The 16,867-nt window shown below is 40.2% G+C and overlaps 1 protein-coding gene across 2 annotated transcripts in view; it reads right to left on the bottom strand.

The window, feature by feature from the left end:
* Positions 1-16,679, bottom strand: part of Lin52 (lin-52 DREAM MuvB core complex component) — a 109,412-nt gene extending 92,733 nt beyond the window's left edge. Inside the window, exons 1-5 of one of the 2 annotated variants that reach the window (XM_048361939.1) lie at positions 16,619-16,679; positions 14,651-14,725; positions 11,325-11,362; positions 7,268-7,334; positions 3,432-3,515 (exon numbers count right to left, since the gene is read on the bottom strand). In XM_048361939.1, coding sequence (XP_048217896.1) covers positions 3,432-3,515; positions 7,268-7,334; positions 11,325-11,362; positions 14,651-14,725; positions 16,619-16,637 — 283 coding nt within the window. In that variant the 5' untranslated portion in view covers positions 16,638-16,679. Of the gene's footprint in view, positions 1-3,217; positions 3,516-7,267; positions 7,335-11,324; positions 11,363-14,650; positions 14,726-16,618 lie in introns of those variants that run through there. The other variant, XM_048361938.1, reaches the window with a different exon arrangement.
* Positions 16,680-16,867: the final 188 nt, after the last annotated feature.

Genomic DNA, 16,867 nt, shown 5'->3' with positions numbered 1-16,867 from the left:
CTAAATGATACAATCTACTTACTATCAGTCCTAAAAGGTCCCCATTATCTCTATACTAACATTTAACAATGCTCCTGGGAAATGACAAGCAATTGTGTTTTGAGGACAAATATTTTTTGCATTTTTTTCTTTCCTTCATCTTTATCAGTACAGATATTTGCATGAAAACAGGATCTCTGGTCCTTGGGGATTCATCAGTTCCTAGTGACTATTTTTCATCCATGTCATCCTCTCAATTAATGCAGGAAAGAGGATTGAGACATTACCAGATTAGGGTGTCAAATGAAAGCCAACCCCTAGAGTAGATGAATCATCTGTAAGGACAAAAAAAGATCTTGTTTTTATGCAAATATACAAAACACAATAAAACAAAGAGAGGATGCATCCAAGAAAGTCCAATACATAACCATGAAATTATTTCTAATTGTAACTCTTAAAAGTATGTTCTTACGTAAGCTAAATTCACTATGGGTCAAGGAAAATGGCAATCAGTTGCAAAGTACAGCTACAGAAGTTGAAATAAGGCCAAATTCTGCATTCAACGATAATTTAAAAGCGTTTCACCACTATATGGTAGACAAAGGATTTGTTGTACAATTTGGGTTCAGTGCTTAAAGAAGCTTAGTTATTTCAAATTTCCCCCCACCAATGACTTAAATTCTTAGAAATATAAACACTTAATACTCAATAGTGGCTTTAATTGTAGATTAAAGCAAAGCAAAGCAAAAACACATTAGAAAATACTCCACAGTTCTTAATATGTGGGCAGTTTTTAAAACAGACATTGATGCTTACAGAACTGACTCATTATTCTGAAAACAAAAGAAAAGCTACAAATCCATCAAAAAGTTGATAAGATACAGCCATTAATAGGAAAATTCTAGACAATAAGAAGGAATGACAGAATATCACTACATAGGAACCATTAATAAGATAGTGGACCTAGACAATAATCAAAGGCTACTGTGAGTGAAAGGTTAATGCAGGCTGACAATGTTTATCAACTATTAATATGAATATCACACAAAAAGAAGATAGGCAGACTTAATATACCCTCTGATGATGTACACAACACCACCTGTGCAATATTCTTGCCAGAAAAAAAAATCAATCATGCTTTTATCTTGATTTTCTTTAAATATCCATGTAGCTCAAGCCTGTAATCCTATTCAGCAGGCTGAGATCTGAGGATCATAGTTCAAAGCAGGCCTAGACAGAAAAGTCCATTAGATTCTTATCTCCAATTAACCACCAGAAAACCAGAAGTAGTCCTGTGGCTAAGGTGGTAGAGCACTAGCCTTGAGCTGAAGAGCACAGGGACAGTGCCCAGGCCCAGAGTTCAAGCCCTATGACTGACAAAAAACAAACAAACAAACAAGAAAACACCCTCATGGACATAATTAACAAGATCTAGAATCTGAGAAACCAAGCAAATGAGGAGGTTTAAAAGGAAAGTGGACAACAGATTTAAAAAGACTTAAGAGCTCTATCAATTAAATAATTTAGATCCCAGCCCAAACAAACCATTTATTCAAAGTCCTCCATGATTCAAACAGGGAAATGTGGCTAGTTTATGATATTAAACAAGCTTGTCAAAATCAGTCAAGCATAGCTGGGCACTGGTGGCTAATGCCTACATGCAGCACTACTCAAGAGGCTCAGATTTGAGGATCGTGGTTTGAAGCCAGCCCACGTAGGAAAGTCCATGGGACTCTTATCTCCAATTTACCACCAGCAATTCTATCCAAGCCTGATGGTCACGAATTTAAAAAGGACAGTTTGCCTTTTCATGTTAAACCTTGGATTCCCATGACATACTTGGTCATTAGTAGTTTTGCCAAGGATAAACTTTAGTCAGAAGAAATATATTACCAGGACATAGAGAAAAGCAAGGTAACAACAAATGAACTATGCAGACCACTCAACAACCACAAGTAGTTTCTTTCCCTCTACTTTGATTCATGAAGTGACTGAAAAATGCTATCTTGGAAAAAACAAAACCACCTGTAAGCTGGGGGTTGTACCTTAATGGTAGAACACTTGTCCAGCATCTACAGACCCCAGATTCAATCCTCAGCACCACGAAACAAAACAAGCAAAACACAAAACAACAACAAAACCCTGATTCCGATGAAATGAAATAAAGGTCAAAATTAGAAATTTAAATTTGAAAGTGAAATGTTGAATCTGGTAGTAACTTAAATCAATGATGTCAACAAAGCTGCTCTATGTTCTACATGGTAGCGGGGATAGGGAATGTTGGGCCCTTGGACCAAATAAAGACCAAAAAATTATTTGGTACGTGGTAGGATGCTTCTCCTCCTGAATGATGTTATGAATATTCAAATGGACCTTGGCAGAAAATAAGGCTTCCTATCCATTAAGAAACAAGAAAAATACATCTAAAAACTATTTTTCAGTTGCTCCAAAATAGTACAAACTTGTTAGAGGTTACTCATGGCTTAAACTCATGGCTTTGTGCTTGCTGAGCAGGTGATCTACCACTTGAGTCCAACATCAGAATACTACTGTATAGACTATTCTATATTTTTTTCCCAGTTTTATAGTGAATGTAGTATGAAACACAATGTATAAAAATAATTTTAATGTAAAAAAAAGGGAGCATAAAGCCATAAGTTAAAAATGTTACAGCATTACTCCTGGTAGTGGATTCTTGGTCTGTCATATATTCCTTCCTTTAGTAACCAATTCTTTCCTCACATTCCAGATGATTTGGGTCAGACCAACTCCAACTTCTGTGTTCTGTACTTGTAGCCAGGATCTGCGTAGGCCTGGTCTATCAGGGTATTTCATGCTATTTGCAGAAAGGACTAGCTTATGGATGGTTATGTCAGCCAACAAAGAACAGTCAGAGCCTTCCTCAGCATCTTTCTTTTGGACAATTCAGAAAACAATCTTTCTTCCTTTGGAATCATGAGATTCAAAACTACATAAGCTGAACCTCCTTTCAGCTACCTTCCCCAATGCTGAGATAAAGTTACTGGAGCAGCAAAGAAAGAAAGATGAACACATGAAGTAGAACACTCATAATATAAAACCAAAGCAAGAATGAGAGTACACCCCAATGACATCAAGGGTCATGGATCTGGATATGGTCTCAAAGCTATTTCTACCCTTGGAATTTCAGCAAACTAATGCCAACTTATCAGTCTCTCTAGCTTAAGCCAGTTCTGCTGTTCTACCAAACCGAAGAGGTTCCATTACACTTTTAAAGCACAGAGAGAAATGATTTATTATCTAGTATATCCAGTAATTACTCTAGCAATTTACCATAAAGTCATATCTTAGATTACCTTAACTTCTTACCTTCTGGTCACTAATTTTTTTTCCTCTAATATTGGGAAAAATATATTTTACTAAACATAACAAGAACTCCAAATGGGATGAATAAATGTGTTGTGGGTACTCACACTCATCCAGCCCCAACTGATAGGCAAGGTTCTGTAAGCCGCGTACCTTCTCCATCAAATTAGCGGTCGTTAGGCTTCCCAGTTCTGAAATAAGAATAATTTATTTCAATATCATTTCTTCCACTGAGGAATCTTGGAGATAAAAAGGTTTCAAGCTGGGCTGAGGTATAGCTGAATAATAAAGCACTTGTCCACCATGCACAAGGCCCTGGGTTTTATCTCCAGCATAACTAGGTAAAAAAGTTGGGTTTAATTCCTATTGAGTAAGTAGGAATAAATATCCGTATTTCTTCTCCTTCAATCTTGTAAACACACACACACACAAACACACACACCAGTGAACTTTTCACTACAGCAAAAATGCCATTTAATGACAGGAATTAACATAAATAACAAATTAATTTACCTTAAGGAACTTTTTATAACATTTATTTTGTCAATCATACAAATTGTTTATTATTTTGTCTATCACCACTAAAATATGAAACTTTATGATGTGATATAGCATTGATAAAGCCTTTCTGACAGATCTTACTCTTGCAAAACATAGTTTCTGTTTATAAACCCCCATGTTTACTACTAACAATAGCAATAAAAAAATCCCCCATTTCTTGTTTTTTCTTTTTTTGCCAGTCCTGGCGCTTTGACTCAGGACTTGAGCACTGTCCCTGGCTTCTTTTTGTTCGAGGTTAGCACTTTACCTCTTGAGCAATAGTGCCACTTCTGGCTTTTTCTGTTTATGTGGTGCTGAGGAATTGAACCCAGAGCTTCATGCATACAAGGAGGCAAGCACTCTACTGTTAAACCATATTCCCAGCCCCTATTCCCCCACTTCTTTCTTTTTTTTTTGCCAGTCCTGGGCCTTGGACTCATGGCCTAAGCACTGTCCCTGGCTTCTTTCTGCTCAAGGCTAGCACTCTGCCACTTGAGCCACAGCGCCACTTCTGGCCATTTTCTATATGTGGTGCTGGGGAATCGAACCCAGGGTTCCATGTATACAAGGAAAGCACTCTTGCCACTGGGCCATATTCCCAGCCCTATTACCCATTTCTGTTAAGTGTAAAAAGCAGACAAAATACAGGCTCAGTGGTTCACATCTATAATCCCAGCTTCTTGGGAGGTGGAGATGGTTGGAACCATTTGAAACCAATCCAGACAAAAAATTAATAGGATTCCATATCAATCAATAAGTGGGTGTACGGGTGCATACCAGTGGTCTAGCTCTGAGAGAGGCCATAGGAAGGAGAACTATGATCCAAGGCCCATCTGGACAGAAACATGAGATCCTACCTGAAAAACAACTAAAGCAAAGAGGACAAGGGGTGTGGCTCAAGTGATGGAAGGCTGCCTAGCAAGGCCATGATTTCAAATTCCAGTACCACTAAAAAAAAAATAAATAAATACTAATAAAACAAACAAAAAGACTAAATATAACCCAAAACTTGCCCTTTAATTTTTTAAAGTTTACTTAAAAAAAAAAAAGGTAATGGAAGTGAAGCACTGGAGCTGTGGCTAAAGTGGTAGAGAACTAGCCTTAAGTAAAAAAAGCTCAGGGACTATGCCTAAGCCATGACTTAAGAAAAAAAAAAGAAACTATTTAAAATAAAACTTACTTTCCCAGGTCTTTATTTAAATAGCACCAATTTTTCCCCTGCCTTTTGTTTTGTGTATCACTCCTAGGGCTTGAACTTAAGGCCTAGGCACTGCCCCTGAGCTTCTTTTGCTCAGCATTAGGGTTCTACCACATGAGCCACAGCGCCACTTCTGGCTTTGTGGTAATTTAGTGGAGTTGAGTCTTACAGACTTTCCTCCCCAGATTGACTTCCAGCCATAATCCTCAGGTCTCAGCCTCCTGAGGATTTTGTGAGCTACCAGTGCCCAATGCACCCAATTCCTTTTAAGTTTAAAACACAAAATCAATTTGTATAGAATATGGTGGTGCTGGGGATCAAATTCAGGGACTCATGTTTGCTAAACAGATGTTCTCCCATTTGAGCCATACCTCCAACCCCTTCTTAGTAAAAATGTAAAGTTTCTTTAGGAAACACAGGCCAAAAGTATATTGATATGTTTCAAATATCATAACAACAGACCCAGAATTATCTTAAAACTTTTTTGTGGATAGCTGGAGAAGAATATTTGTGTTTTAAACATGCAAAGCAATGCAATACTTTTGAATCAAATAAAAATTACTTTCTTCCATTTATCAGGCTTAAGTCATTATCTGTAAATGGCAGACTTTCTTGACCTGTTCAGCTCAAGTATTCCAAATTTTGGGCTGGGAATGTGGCTTAGCGGTAGAATGCTTGCCTAGCATGCATGAAGCCCTGGGTTTGATTCCTCAGTACCACATAAACAGAAGAAGTCAGAAGTGGTGCCATGGCTCAAGTGGTAGAGTGCTAGCCTTGAGCAAAAGAAGCTCAAGAATACTGCCTAAAGCCCTGAGTTCAAGCCCCAGAACTGACAAAAATTAATCTAAAGTTTTAATTTCTAGCTATTACTTCATAACCAACATAATTTTACTTCAGAAGGATAATTTTAAAATAGAGCAAAATCATAAAAATTTAAAGTGAGTTTAAAATTTAAATTTCAAATTCAGATTGAGCTCTATGTCATTTATCAAACAAAACAGTATTTATGCTGGGCCAGGGTGGCTCACACCTGTAATCCTAACTACTCAGGAGGCTGAGATTTGAGGATCACAGTTCTAAGCAAGCCCTCGCTGGCAAGTCCATGAGCCTCTTATTTCCAATTAACCACCAGAAAACTGGAAGTGGCGCTATGGTTCAAAGTGGTAGAATAACAGCTTTGAGCAGAAGAGCTAAGAGACAGTGCCCAGGCCCTGAGTTCAAGCCCCATGACTGACCCCCACCCTCCAAAAAAAGTATTTATAAATTCTTTGTGGAAGAAAGCAATATGACTGAAAGAAATAAAAGGTCTTAACCCACTAAGAAATTATTATTTAATAATACTTATAATACTAAAATGACACTAGACTTAAAAGATTAGTTTAATTTTAAATCTTGCTAATAAATCTTGGCCAGTTAACCTCTGAACTTTGCATGTTAGTATATGTAACCAACGAGACCTTTGTAAGAATTAAGTAAGAAAACCGATGTGAGTTTTTTGTTATTGTTAACTGCTGCTTTCTACAAAGCTAAATATTAAAAGAATTGGCAAAAGAATTTATTGTGATTTGGTCTTGAATTAGTAAGATTTCTACCCAAGGAAAAAATACACAAAGTAGCCAGCCGGGCACTGGTGGCTAATGCCTGTAATTCTAGCTACTCAGGAGGCTGTGATCTGAGGATCGTGGTTCAAAGCCACCTGGGGCAGGAAAGCCCATGAGACTCTGAGCTCCAATTAACCATCAGAAAACCGGAAGTAGTGCTGTGGCTCAAGTTGTAGAGCGCTAGCCTTAAGCTGAAGAGCTCAGGGACAGTAATATCCAGGCCCAGAGTTCAAGCCCCACAAAGGAAGGAAGGAAGGACGGAAGGAAGGAAGGACGGAAGGAAGGAAGGAAGGAAGGAAGGAAGGAAGGAAGGAAGGAAGGAAGGAAGGAAAGAAAGGAGCTCTAGACATGAACTATGAAGGAAGCAATTTGAAGGCAAGAACATTATAAAGGAATAACGAGAAAAAAAAAAACCCAAAGCTAGAAAGATAGATTGTGGAAGATAGTATAGTAAAAGAAGACAACCTAGGGATAGTGACATGCCTGCAGCTCCACAGGAAAGGCTAAAGCAGGAGGATCACTTGATCTCATGAGTTCCAGAGCAGCCCAGGCATCACAGTGAGTTTTCTAGCTAACAAAGAGGACAGGAGTTAGCATCACTTACCTTTCAACATGTCAATGTCATCACGTTCTATTTCTGCCATCCATTTGGGTGGAGAGTTAGTAATAGGCTGTCAAAAAATAAGAATATATACATTCAGAAACATAATAAACTCTTCCTTCTCAAAAGGAATGTAGACTGTCACACAGCACTCAGTTGTTTGAAGACAACTGGCAAATTACTACTAAAAAAAAAAATTAAAAACAGACTTCTCCAGGTTCAGATATGAGCTACAAATAGTCACCTTACAAGATAATACTGCTCAACATTAAAAGTCCAGACGCTGGGCGTTGGTGGCTCATGCCTTTAGCCCTAGCTACTCAGGAGGCTGATATCTGAGGATCATGCTTCAAAGGCAGTGTGGGCAGGAAAGTCTGTGAGACTCTTATTTCTAATTAACTACCAAAAAGCCAGAAATGGAGCTATAGCTCAAAGTAGCAGAGCACTAGTTTTGAGCACAAAAGCTTAGGGATAGGGCTCAGGCCCTATGTTCACCCCCAGGACTGGCACAAAGAAAAAAAAATCATCTAAGAAGAACTTGGTCCGATTGCCATCACTACTTCATGGATGGCAAGTCTGTATAGCAATTAAACTATGTGAAATTTCATTCAGGTAAAAAAAACCCAAACAACTCCAACTAAATTGTTTAAAACAATAAGCATAAACGTTCTCTGGCAGAAAGAGAAAAAAGCCTTAAGTAAGAAAAGAATGAAATGGTCATCACTTGAAACTTCATACTTGGGTCTGGGAATGTGGCTTAGCGGTAGAGTGCTTGCCTGGCATGCATGAAGCCCTGGGTTCAATTCCTCAGTACCACATAGACAGAAAAAACTGGAAGTGGTGTTGTGACTCAAGAGGTAGAGTACTAGCCTTCAGCAAAGAGAAGCCAGGGCCAGTGAATAGGCCCTGAGTTCAAGCCCCAGGGCTGGCAAAAAAAAAAAAAAAAAAAAAAAAAACCCACAACTTCATACTTGTAAAAGTTGAGAAAATTTTAGAATTTTAGCTTCTCATTTCTGTACATATACTTAAAACTATGAAAGAAAACCCACTTAGAATAGCAGCATCAAGTTAGCAGTTTTCATCCCTAATTGCCTATGAGAATCATATAAGTAACCTTAGAAATATATATATATATATGTATATATAAATGCTGCTGTGTATGGTTGTTCACACCCACAGTCTCAGCAATGGAGAGACACAGGTAGGAGGACTGTGAATTCAAGGCCAGCCTCTGGGTTATATATGTAGCAAGTTCAATCTACTAGGAAAAAAAAAATCTAACCTAATTACAATAGTTATCCTGTGTTGTTTATTGTATCCCTGGCCCTAAGCAGAATATTTTACATGCATTATGGTAGTCTATATTAAGAGTTCTATGAAGTAGTTCCAGATGAAAATCTAAGTCTCAAAAATGTTAGGAGGGGGAGGGGGAATGAGGGAGGAGGTAACAAACAATACAAGAAATGTACCCAAGGCCTAACATATGAAACTGTAACCTCTCTGTACATCAATTTGACAATAAAAGAAAAGAAAAAAAATGTTAGGAAACTTGCTCAAGTCATAGGAAGTTTAGTAGCAGAGTTAAGATTCAACTCCAGGTGCGTCTTGACTCCCAAACTGCAAGCTTTCTCTGCACATCTTATGTTTAGGCCTTATTAGATGCTGAAGGAGCAGAGCCTAGTCAATAGCTATACCAAACAAATCAAAGAGGTCACAAAGTATGATTCTTTGAAACAAATAATGCTATGGAATATGAAAGTCGCAGGTACAGAAAAGCTTTAATATTTAAGCCAGCACATTTTACTCCAAACGAGTATGCTAAGATATATTAAGGTAGGAGTTAAATCACATCCCTGGTGGTATGATTGGAGCAAAGGCTTTAGAATCAGAGAATCCTGATTCAAATTCTGGTCTGTCATTTGCTAGTGAAATAAGATAGGTTGGAGAAAATGAGGCATGGGAACCTAAAGCCAGAACCTAAGAAAATACATTAATAAATAACTTGATTAAGAGCACGCATGCCTTTCTCTTTGACCTCATACTTCCTCACTAACCTATAACACACAGTAAAGTATCTCGCATAGAAGATTACTATACTCTGGGAATGAACAAGAATATTAAGTGTCCTTAAGAAAGGACACTTATCCTTAGTTGGGGTGGGGGAATAGGATCTTATTCTTCTTAAGCATCCCTTGAAACGAACTTCTTTGCCCAGGCTGGCTTCAAACATCAATCCTCAGATCTCAGCCTCCTGAGTAGCTAGGAATACAGGCATGAACCACCAGCGACCAGCTTAGATGTGCTTTTCTTTGCAAATACTTCTCTGATCGAAAGAGAGACAAACATCTATGTCTTAATTTAACTTAGACCTAAATTTAGTAAACTTAACAAACTTAGCCTCTCTGTTAATATTGGCACCAGATGGAAGGTTCACCAGAAAGGAAACTACCACATGGTTCAGGCAGAAAGAGTTTGGGGGTAAGGGGGTGGGGGGAGCAAACCACATGAGATGAAGGCGCAGAGAGACAGAAGGGAAGGAAAAAGAGAAAAAGAAGAGAAAGAGACGGGGGTCTTGTGTTGAGCTGAATTATATAGGGAAAGGTGGGAAGTGGGATCACAACAGATACAGAAGTGATCTCAGAGCCTGGGGAACTTCTCACTGTTCGAGGGAGGCATGACCAGGATGGTTCAGGAAATGTCCTCAGCAGATGAGGAAGTGACCTCAGAACCTAGGATCCTTTGCTTACTCATAGTCATGTGAATGAACTGTATAATAAGAGAACATATTTAGATCTCCAAGCCAAATGTCTGCTGAGCCAGAAGTAGAAAAATCTCTGGCACTTATGGACATCTTTCAGGTTTCTGAAAGGACAGAAAAATTCCAAATCCTGAGGAGGTGTAAGTTAAGGTCACAGTGTATCACATAAATAAAAAAGGCAAGCCAGGCAACAAGGGCTCACGCCTGTAATCCTAACAACTCAAGAGGCTGAGATCTGAGGATCAGTTTGAAGCCAGCCTGGGCAGGAAAGTCCCTGAGACTCATCTCCAATTAGCTACCAAATAAAAAGGCAGAAGCAGAGTTGTGGCTCAAGTGGTTGCTCCCTAACTTTGATCACAAAAGCTTATGCACAGCACTAAGGCCCTGAGTTCAAGCCCCAGGAGGAGCACCAAAAAAAAGAAAAGCAAGCGTGCGGGGGAGGGAGGGAGGATGGAGGGAAGAGAGAGAGAGAGAGAGAGATTCAAAATCATAGTTTGGGGAAAAAAATACTAGAGATACATTAAATACTTCAAATACTTTACCTTAAAAGCTTCCAAGCTGAGAAAACAGGCTAATAAATTCAGAATGTCAAAATAGAGCATTTGGGGCTGGGGATATAGCCTAGTGGCAAGAGTGCCTGCCTCGGATACACGAGGCCCTAGGTTCGATTCCCCAGCACCACATATACAGAAAACGGCCAGAAGCGGCGCTGTGGCTCAAGTGGCAGAGTGCTAGCCTTGAGCGGGAAGAAGCCAGGGACAGTGCTCAGGCCCTGAGTCCAAGGCCCAGGACTGGCCAAAAAAAAATAGAGCATTTGAACAGAGGAAGCCATCCACAACCGTGTTGATACTATACATGTTAGGTCCAGCCTGGAGGGCTCCATGCAGATGCCCCCATCTCATTAAGTCTCCATGCAGTTACCTGGGTAACCAGCAGACCTGGAGGCAGTTACCTCCCCTTTCCCTGAGGTCACATCCTAATCCACCTGGCCACACCCCCTGCCCCTGCCCTAGATAAAGCAGGGCTGGGTGGGGGTCACCCCTTCTCTTCCCTCTCTCTGGCCATGCATCATCTTGGCCACAAGCCAGCGGTTCTGTAATAAACTTTTATCTCCTGCCTGAATACCAAGTGGCGTTTTCCTTTACTGGCTACCTACTTTAAAACCCTAGCAATAAACACACTTAAGGTGCTGTTACAAAGTGTTTAGAAGCTATGACATTGGACTTGAAAATGCAGATATGAGTTTTTAGTGAACAATAAAACTTTACATAAGCCTTATTAGATAAATCCACTATTACTTACACTTTTGAAGGAAGCTGCAAATTCAGCCACACCTGGTACTGAAAAGGAAAAATATTCAAGAAAGAGATGAGTACTCAGGTACAGAGAATTCAATTAACAAAATAATCGCTGTAACCCTAGCCACTCAGGAGGTTGAGATCTGAGGATCTTGGTTCAAAGACATCTGGGGAAGAAAAGACCTGAGATGTTTACCTCCAGCTAACCAGCAAATAGACACAAGTGGAGGTAGGTCTTAAGTGATAAATAGCCTTGAACCCCCCCCCCCAAAAAAATAAAAGCTCAAGGACAGTCCACGCCCTGAGTTCAAGTCCCAGTACACGTGTATATATACACATACACACACACACACACACACACACACACACACACACACACACACACAGTCTTTCCTGGTACAATCTAGAAGAGGACTAAGAGTAAATCAATTGTAACATTGTTCCATGTTTATACTCCAAGAAAGATGTTAAGTATTATGAGAATAGACCAAAAACCAGTTATCTAATCAAAATAAGGGCAACGGAAAATCTTCACTGAGAAAACAATGTCTCAATCAACCTTTAAAGGACTAGGAATTCCTTGGGCTACTGGTGAGATACATGTCTTTTTTGTTTTGTTTGTTTTGCAACACTGGGGCTTCTACCTGAAGACATGCTAGGCATCTGGGTTTCCAGGCTTTACTTACAGAGACTCTTATCTCCAATTAACTACCAAAAAAACTGGGAGTGGAGCTGTGTGTGGCTCAAGTGGTGAAATGTTGGTCTTGAGCAAAAAAAGAAAAGCTCAGGGTTCAGTGCTAATGGTTCATACCTGTAACACTAGCTTCTCAGGAGGCTGAGATCTGAGAATCACAGTTCAAAGTTAGCCTGAACAAGGAAGTCTGTGAGACTCTTGCCTCTAATTTACCATCAGAAAACTAGAAGTGGAGCTGTGGCTCAAAGCAGTGAAGTACTAGCCCTAAGCAAAACAGCTCAGGGGTGGCTGGGGATATGGCTTAGTGGTGAGAGAGCTTGCCTTGTATACATGAGGCCCTGGGTTCGATTCCCCACCACCACATATACAGAAAACGGCCAGAAGTGGCGTTGTGGCTCAAGTGGAAGAGTGCTAGCCTTGAGCAAAAAGGAAGCCAGGGACAGTGCTCAGGCCCTGAGTCCAAGGCCCAGGACTGGCCAAAAAGAAAAAAAAAAACAGCTCAGGGATAGTGCCCAGGCACTGAGTTCAAGTCCCATGACCTACCCCCCCCCCCCAAAAAAAAAGAAAGAAAGGAAAGGAAAGGAAAAGAAGGAAGAGCTCAGGGGCATAGTTCAAAGCCCCAGAACCAGCGCACACACATAAACACACACAAATATTTAAAAGTAAAATAATGTCCAACCTCATTAATAAAGAAATGCAAAATAATAAAGATTCATTAATTTAAAATAATAAAGATTCATAACATCCAATGTTAGCTAATATGTGAGAAAATAGACACTCTCATAGTCATCAGGTTCCATGTACACCAAGATTTATATGAAAAGATAGTCACTGATAAACCGTTAGTAAAACCCTGATATAATTTAGGTTTTCAAACAGTGCATGAATATACCAACTATAATATTTGTACACAGTGAAATTTATTTAAAAGAATGAAGAGGCTGGGAATGTGGCCTAGTGGTAGCGTGCTTGCCTAGCATGCATGAAGCCCTGGGTTCGATTCTTTAGCACACATAAGCAGAAAAAGCTGGAAGTGGCTCTGTGGTTCAAGTGGTAGAATGCTAGCCTTGAGCAAAAAGAAGCCAGGGGCAATGCTCAGGCCCTGAGTTCAAGCCCCAGGACTGGCAAAATAAATAAACCAACCAACCAACAAATAAATAAAAGAATGATGAAGCTGCCTGGCACTGGTGGCTGAAGCCTGTGTAAATCCTAGCTACTCAGGAGATTAGATCAGAGAATTGCAGTTCCAAGCCAGCCTGAGCAGAAAGTCCATGAGACTTTTTTTTTTTTTAAGAAATATATTTTTTTAATTTTTGTCAATCTGATGTACAGAGAGGTTACAGTTTCTTAAGTTTGGCATTGGATACATTTCTTGTACTGTTTGTTACCTCCTCCCTCATTCCCTCCTCACCCCCATGAGACTCTTATCTCCAATAAACTACTAAGAAAAAAAAGCCAGAAGTAGTGCTGTGGCTCAAGTAATGCAGCAATAGACTTGAGAAAAAGAATCTCAGGAATAGCACTCAGGCCTTGAGTTCAAACTCCAGTAGCAGCATGCACATGAATGAAGAACCTACACATGGATACACATAGATTTAGTTAGCTTTGAGCACAAAGAGGCACAGGGACAGTGCCCAAATCCTGAGTTCAAACCCTGAAACTGACGAGCATTAAAAAGTTCAACCTAGGGGGGGCTGGGGATATGGTCTAGTGGAAAGAGTGCTTGCCTAGTGTACATGAAGCCCTGGGTTCAGTTCCCCAGCACCACATATACAGAAAATGGCCAGGGGTGGCGCTGTGGTTCAAGTGGAAGAGTGCTAGCCTTGAGCAAAAAGAAGCCAGGGACACAGGCCCTGAGTCTAAGCCCCAAGGACTAGCCAAAAAAAACGTTCAACCTAGGGCTGGGAATATGGCCTAGTGGTAGAGTACTTGCCTCGCATACATACATGAAGAAGCCCTGGGTTTGATTCCTCAGCACCACATATATAGAAAAAGCCAGAAGTGGTGCTGTGGCTCAAGTGGTAAAGTGCTAGCTTTGAGAAAAAGAAGCCAGGGACAGTGTTCAGGCCCTCCCTGAGTCCAAGCCCCAGGACTGGCAAAAAAAAAAACGTTCAACCTATTTACAAAATTGCAATAGAGTGATTAAATGATGTGAGTAATGTTTTCTGCATGTTAGCATTATCTGCATTTCTTACCAATGTAGTTTTAAAAAATAGTTTAAGCTGGGCACCAGTAGCTCACACCTGTAATCCTAGCTATTCATATAACTAAGACCTAGAGGATTCAGGTTTGAGGATAGCCCAAACAAAACAGTCTGTACTACTCCATCTCTAATTAACCAGCAAAATGTTTAACAGGGTGTGAAGCCTGAGTTCAAGAATAAGGACCAGTACAAAGTTAAATAATTAATGTTTAAAATCTCTATCACTTCCTGGAAAATTAAACTATCTAAAACATTTAAAATTACCAAACAGCTATTATTGAACATCAGCTCTTACCATTTAAATGAAATAAAAACTTTAATCATCACAATTACATGACAACTCTTTAAAAAGAGAAAGAAGAAAAAAAAAAAACTCCCAAGGAAGCACCAGTTCTCCTACATCAGCCCTAAAATGAAAACACCAAAAACTTACATTGTTCAGGCCAAAGATCTGGTGAAGCACGATCAAGTTTTTCAAAACTTAGCAAAGAGGCTTCCAAATCTGTTCCTAGAACAAAACACAAGTAATGGAATACTTTATGTTTTATTACATTTCAATCTTAAAGAACATAAACTGTAACATTTAACTGGAAGTCTAGTGATCTGAGTTCTATTTCTATACCTAGTGATGCACTGGATCATAATGTAATATGAATAACTCATTCTCTCTCACCAAACAATTCTGTGAGTCTTCATCTCCTAAACACCAGCAAAATGCCAGGGTGGAGCATGGTTCAAATGGTAGAGTGCCAGCTAAGCAAGCAAGCTAAGTAACCATGAGGCACTAAGTTCAAACATTAGTATCACTCACACACACACACACACACACACCAATTGAATATAACATTTAAAAGGTATATTTCAGCTTGGTATGTTAAATTTAATTTTTTCTGATTAAAAATAAAAACTTATTAGTAATAGAACAGGTATAGTAATGCATACCTTTAATACCAGCACTAAGGAGCTAGAAGAAAGTATCAGGGTAGGTTACATTATTTCTGCATATAATCTAATAATTCTTCTAGTTGAAGGCTGACTAGTCAGACACTGTGCTAAATTCTGGGATCCAATTATGAACAAGATAGGCTTGGAATTATAACTGGACACGAGTGAAGTAAAGTTAACAGATAATATGTGGAATAATAAAATGGCAGAAAGGGTAACTCCAAATACTGGGTTCTGGGAAAGTGTCTTTGGGAGGTGACATGTGAAAAAGTGATATCTGAAACTGAAAAAAAAAAAGTTTACATGTTTGGTTCATCTTGGCATCTCCCAAAACACAGACCATTTGTTTTCATATAGTGAGGTACTTAAATAGCTCTCCTTGGCTTCAGTTTACTCAATTCCCAAAATAAACTTCCAAGATTCCTTCCATACACCAAAAACATGTTTAAGGGGGGAGAATTGCCTATTAATGAAAGAAGCATGGAGACAGAAGGGGCAGAATAAATTAAATTACTCCATCACTGACTGCAAACCCAAACCACACAACTGCCACCTGAGATGTCTTGTAGGTGCATAACATACAAGCAGAAATCATTCATCCACTCTATCCAAGGAATTAACACAAAGTGGACGCTAAGAGAGGTTGAGATGTGTGCATTAAAAAGCCTGTGGCTCACACATGTAATCTTAGCCACTTAGAAGGCTGAGACTTAAGGATCGCGGTTTCAAGCCAGACGGGGCAGGAAAGTCCATGAGACTCTTATCACCAATTAATCACACACACACACACACACACACACACACACACACACACACACACACACTGAGCTAGAAGTGAGGCTGTGACTCAAGTGGTAGAGCACCAGCCTTGAGTGCAAAGGCTAAGGGGCTGAGACAGGGCCAGGAGCTCAAGACCTACCACCAGCACCAAAAAAAAAAAAAAAAAAAAAAGAGTTAAATTCTCATGTCCCTCAGGCACTCATTGCCAAGGGACCAAGAGGGTCCCCCACCTTCTTACTCTTTGGGAAGCAGACCAAAACAGAAGCGATAGAAACGCAGCAAGTGGTTTATTTAGCAGTTCAGGCCCAAGGTGAGGACAATCACCAACTCCAGCTAGAGTTGCTCAATGAGAACAGAGCTTACATTCGGCATGGATAAAGCTACAGTCAGGAACCTCTTCACTGTCTCCTCCAGAGCTCTCGGCCTCAAGAGGGCCAGAGTGACACCCATTCCTTCACCAGGATTAGGTCTTGCTGATGCTTTCCTCCACTCGCCTGATACATAGCAGACCCTGTGGTGCTGAAGATGGAGGACCTACAGCCCAAGGAAAAAGCAGGAAGAGCAAGGAGAAGAACCCAAGAAAGATGGACAAATGCAAGAGGCAAGTGGACAGTAAAGATGCCCGGAGAAGCAAGAAGGAGATGGCAAACCACTCATCCCTAAAACCGGCTCTTACCATCCGTGGGAGACGCCATCTTCCTGCCCACGTCACGTGACGTGGCCAACCGTCGGCGGGAAAGCGAAGAACCACAAACCACGCCCCCGGACCCTCCCCAGTGCGTGGCGGGACTCGTTCCCCGCCCCTTAAGGAAGTATTTGCCTAATCCCGCCCCCGACAGCAGGCACGCCAGTTGCGCAGTCTTATTTACCTTTCTCACTGAGGGGGTGTGGCCTCGGCCCTTCCTCTGACCAATGAGAATTCACA

The sequence above is a fragment of the Perognathus longimembris genome, chromosome 14, assembly GCF_023159225.1.
Source record: "Perognathus longimembris pacificus isolate PPM17 chromosome 14, ASM2315922v1, whole genome shotgun sequence".
Lineage (NCBI taxonomy): Eukaryota > Metazoa > Chordata > Mammalia > Rodentia > Heteromyidae > Perognathus > Perognathus longimembris.
Note: the sequence above shows the minus strand (reverse complement) of the source record. Positions and strands in the feature narration are given on the sequence as shown.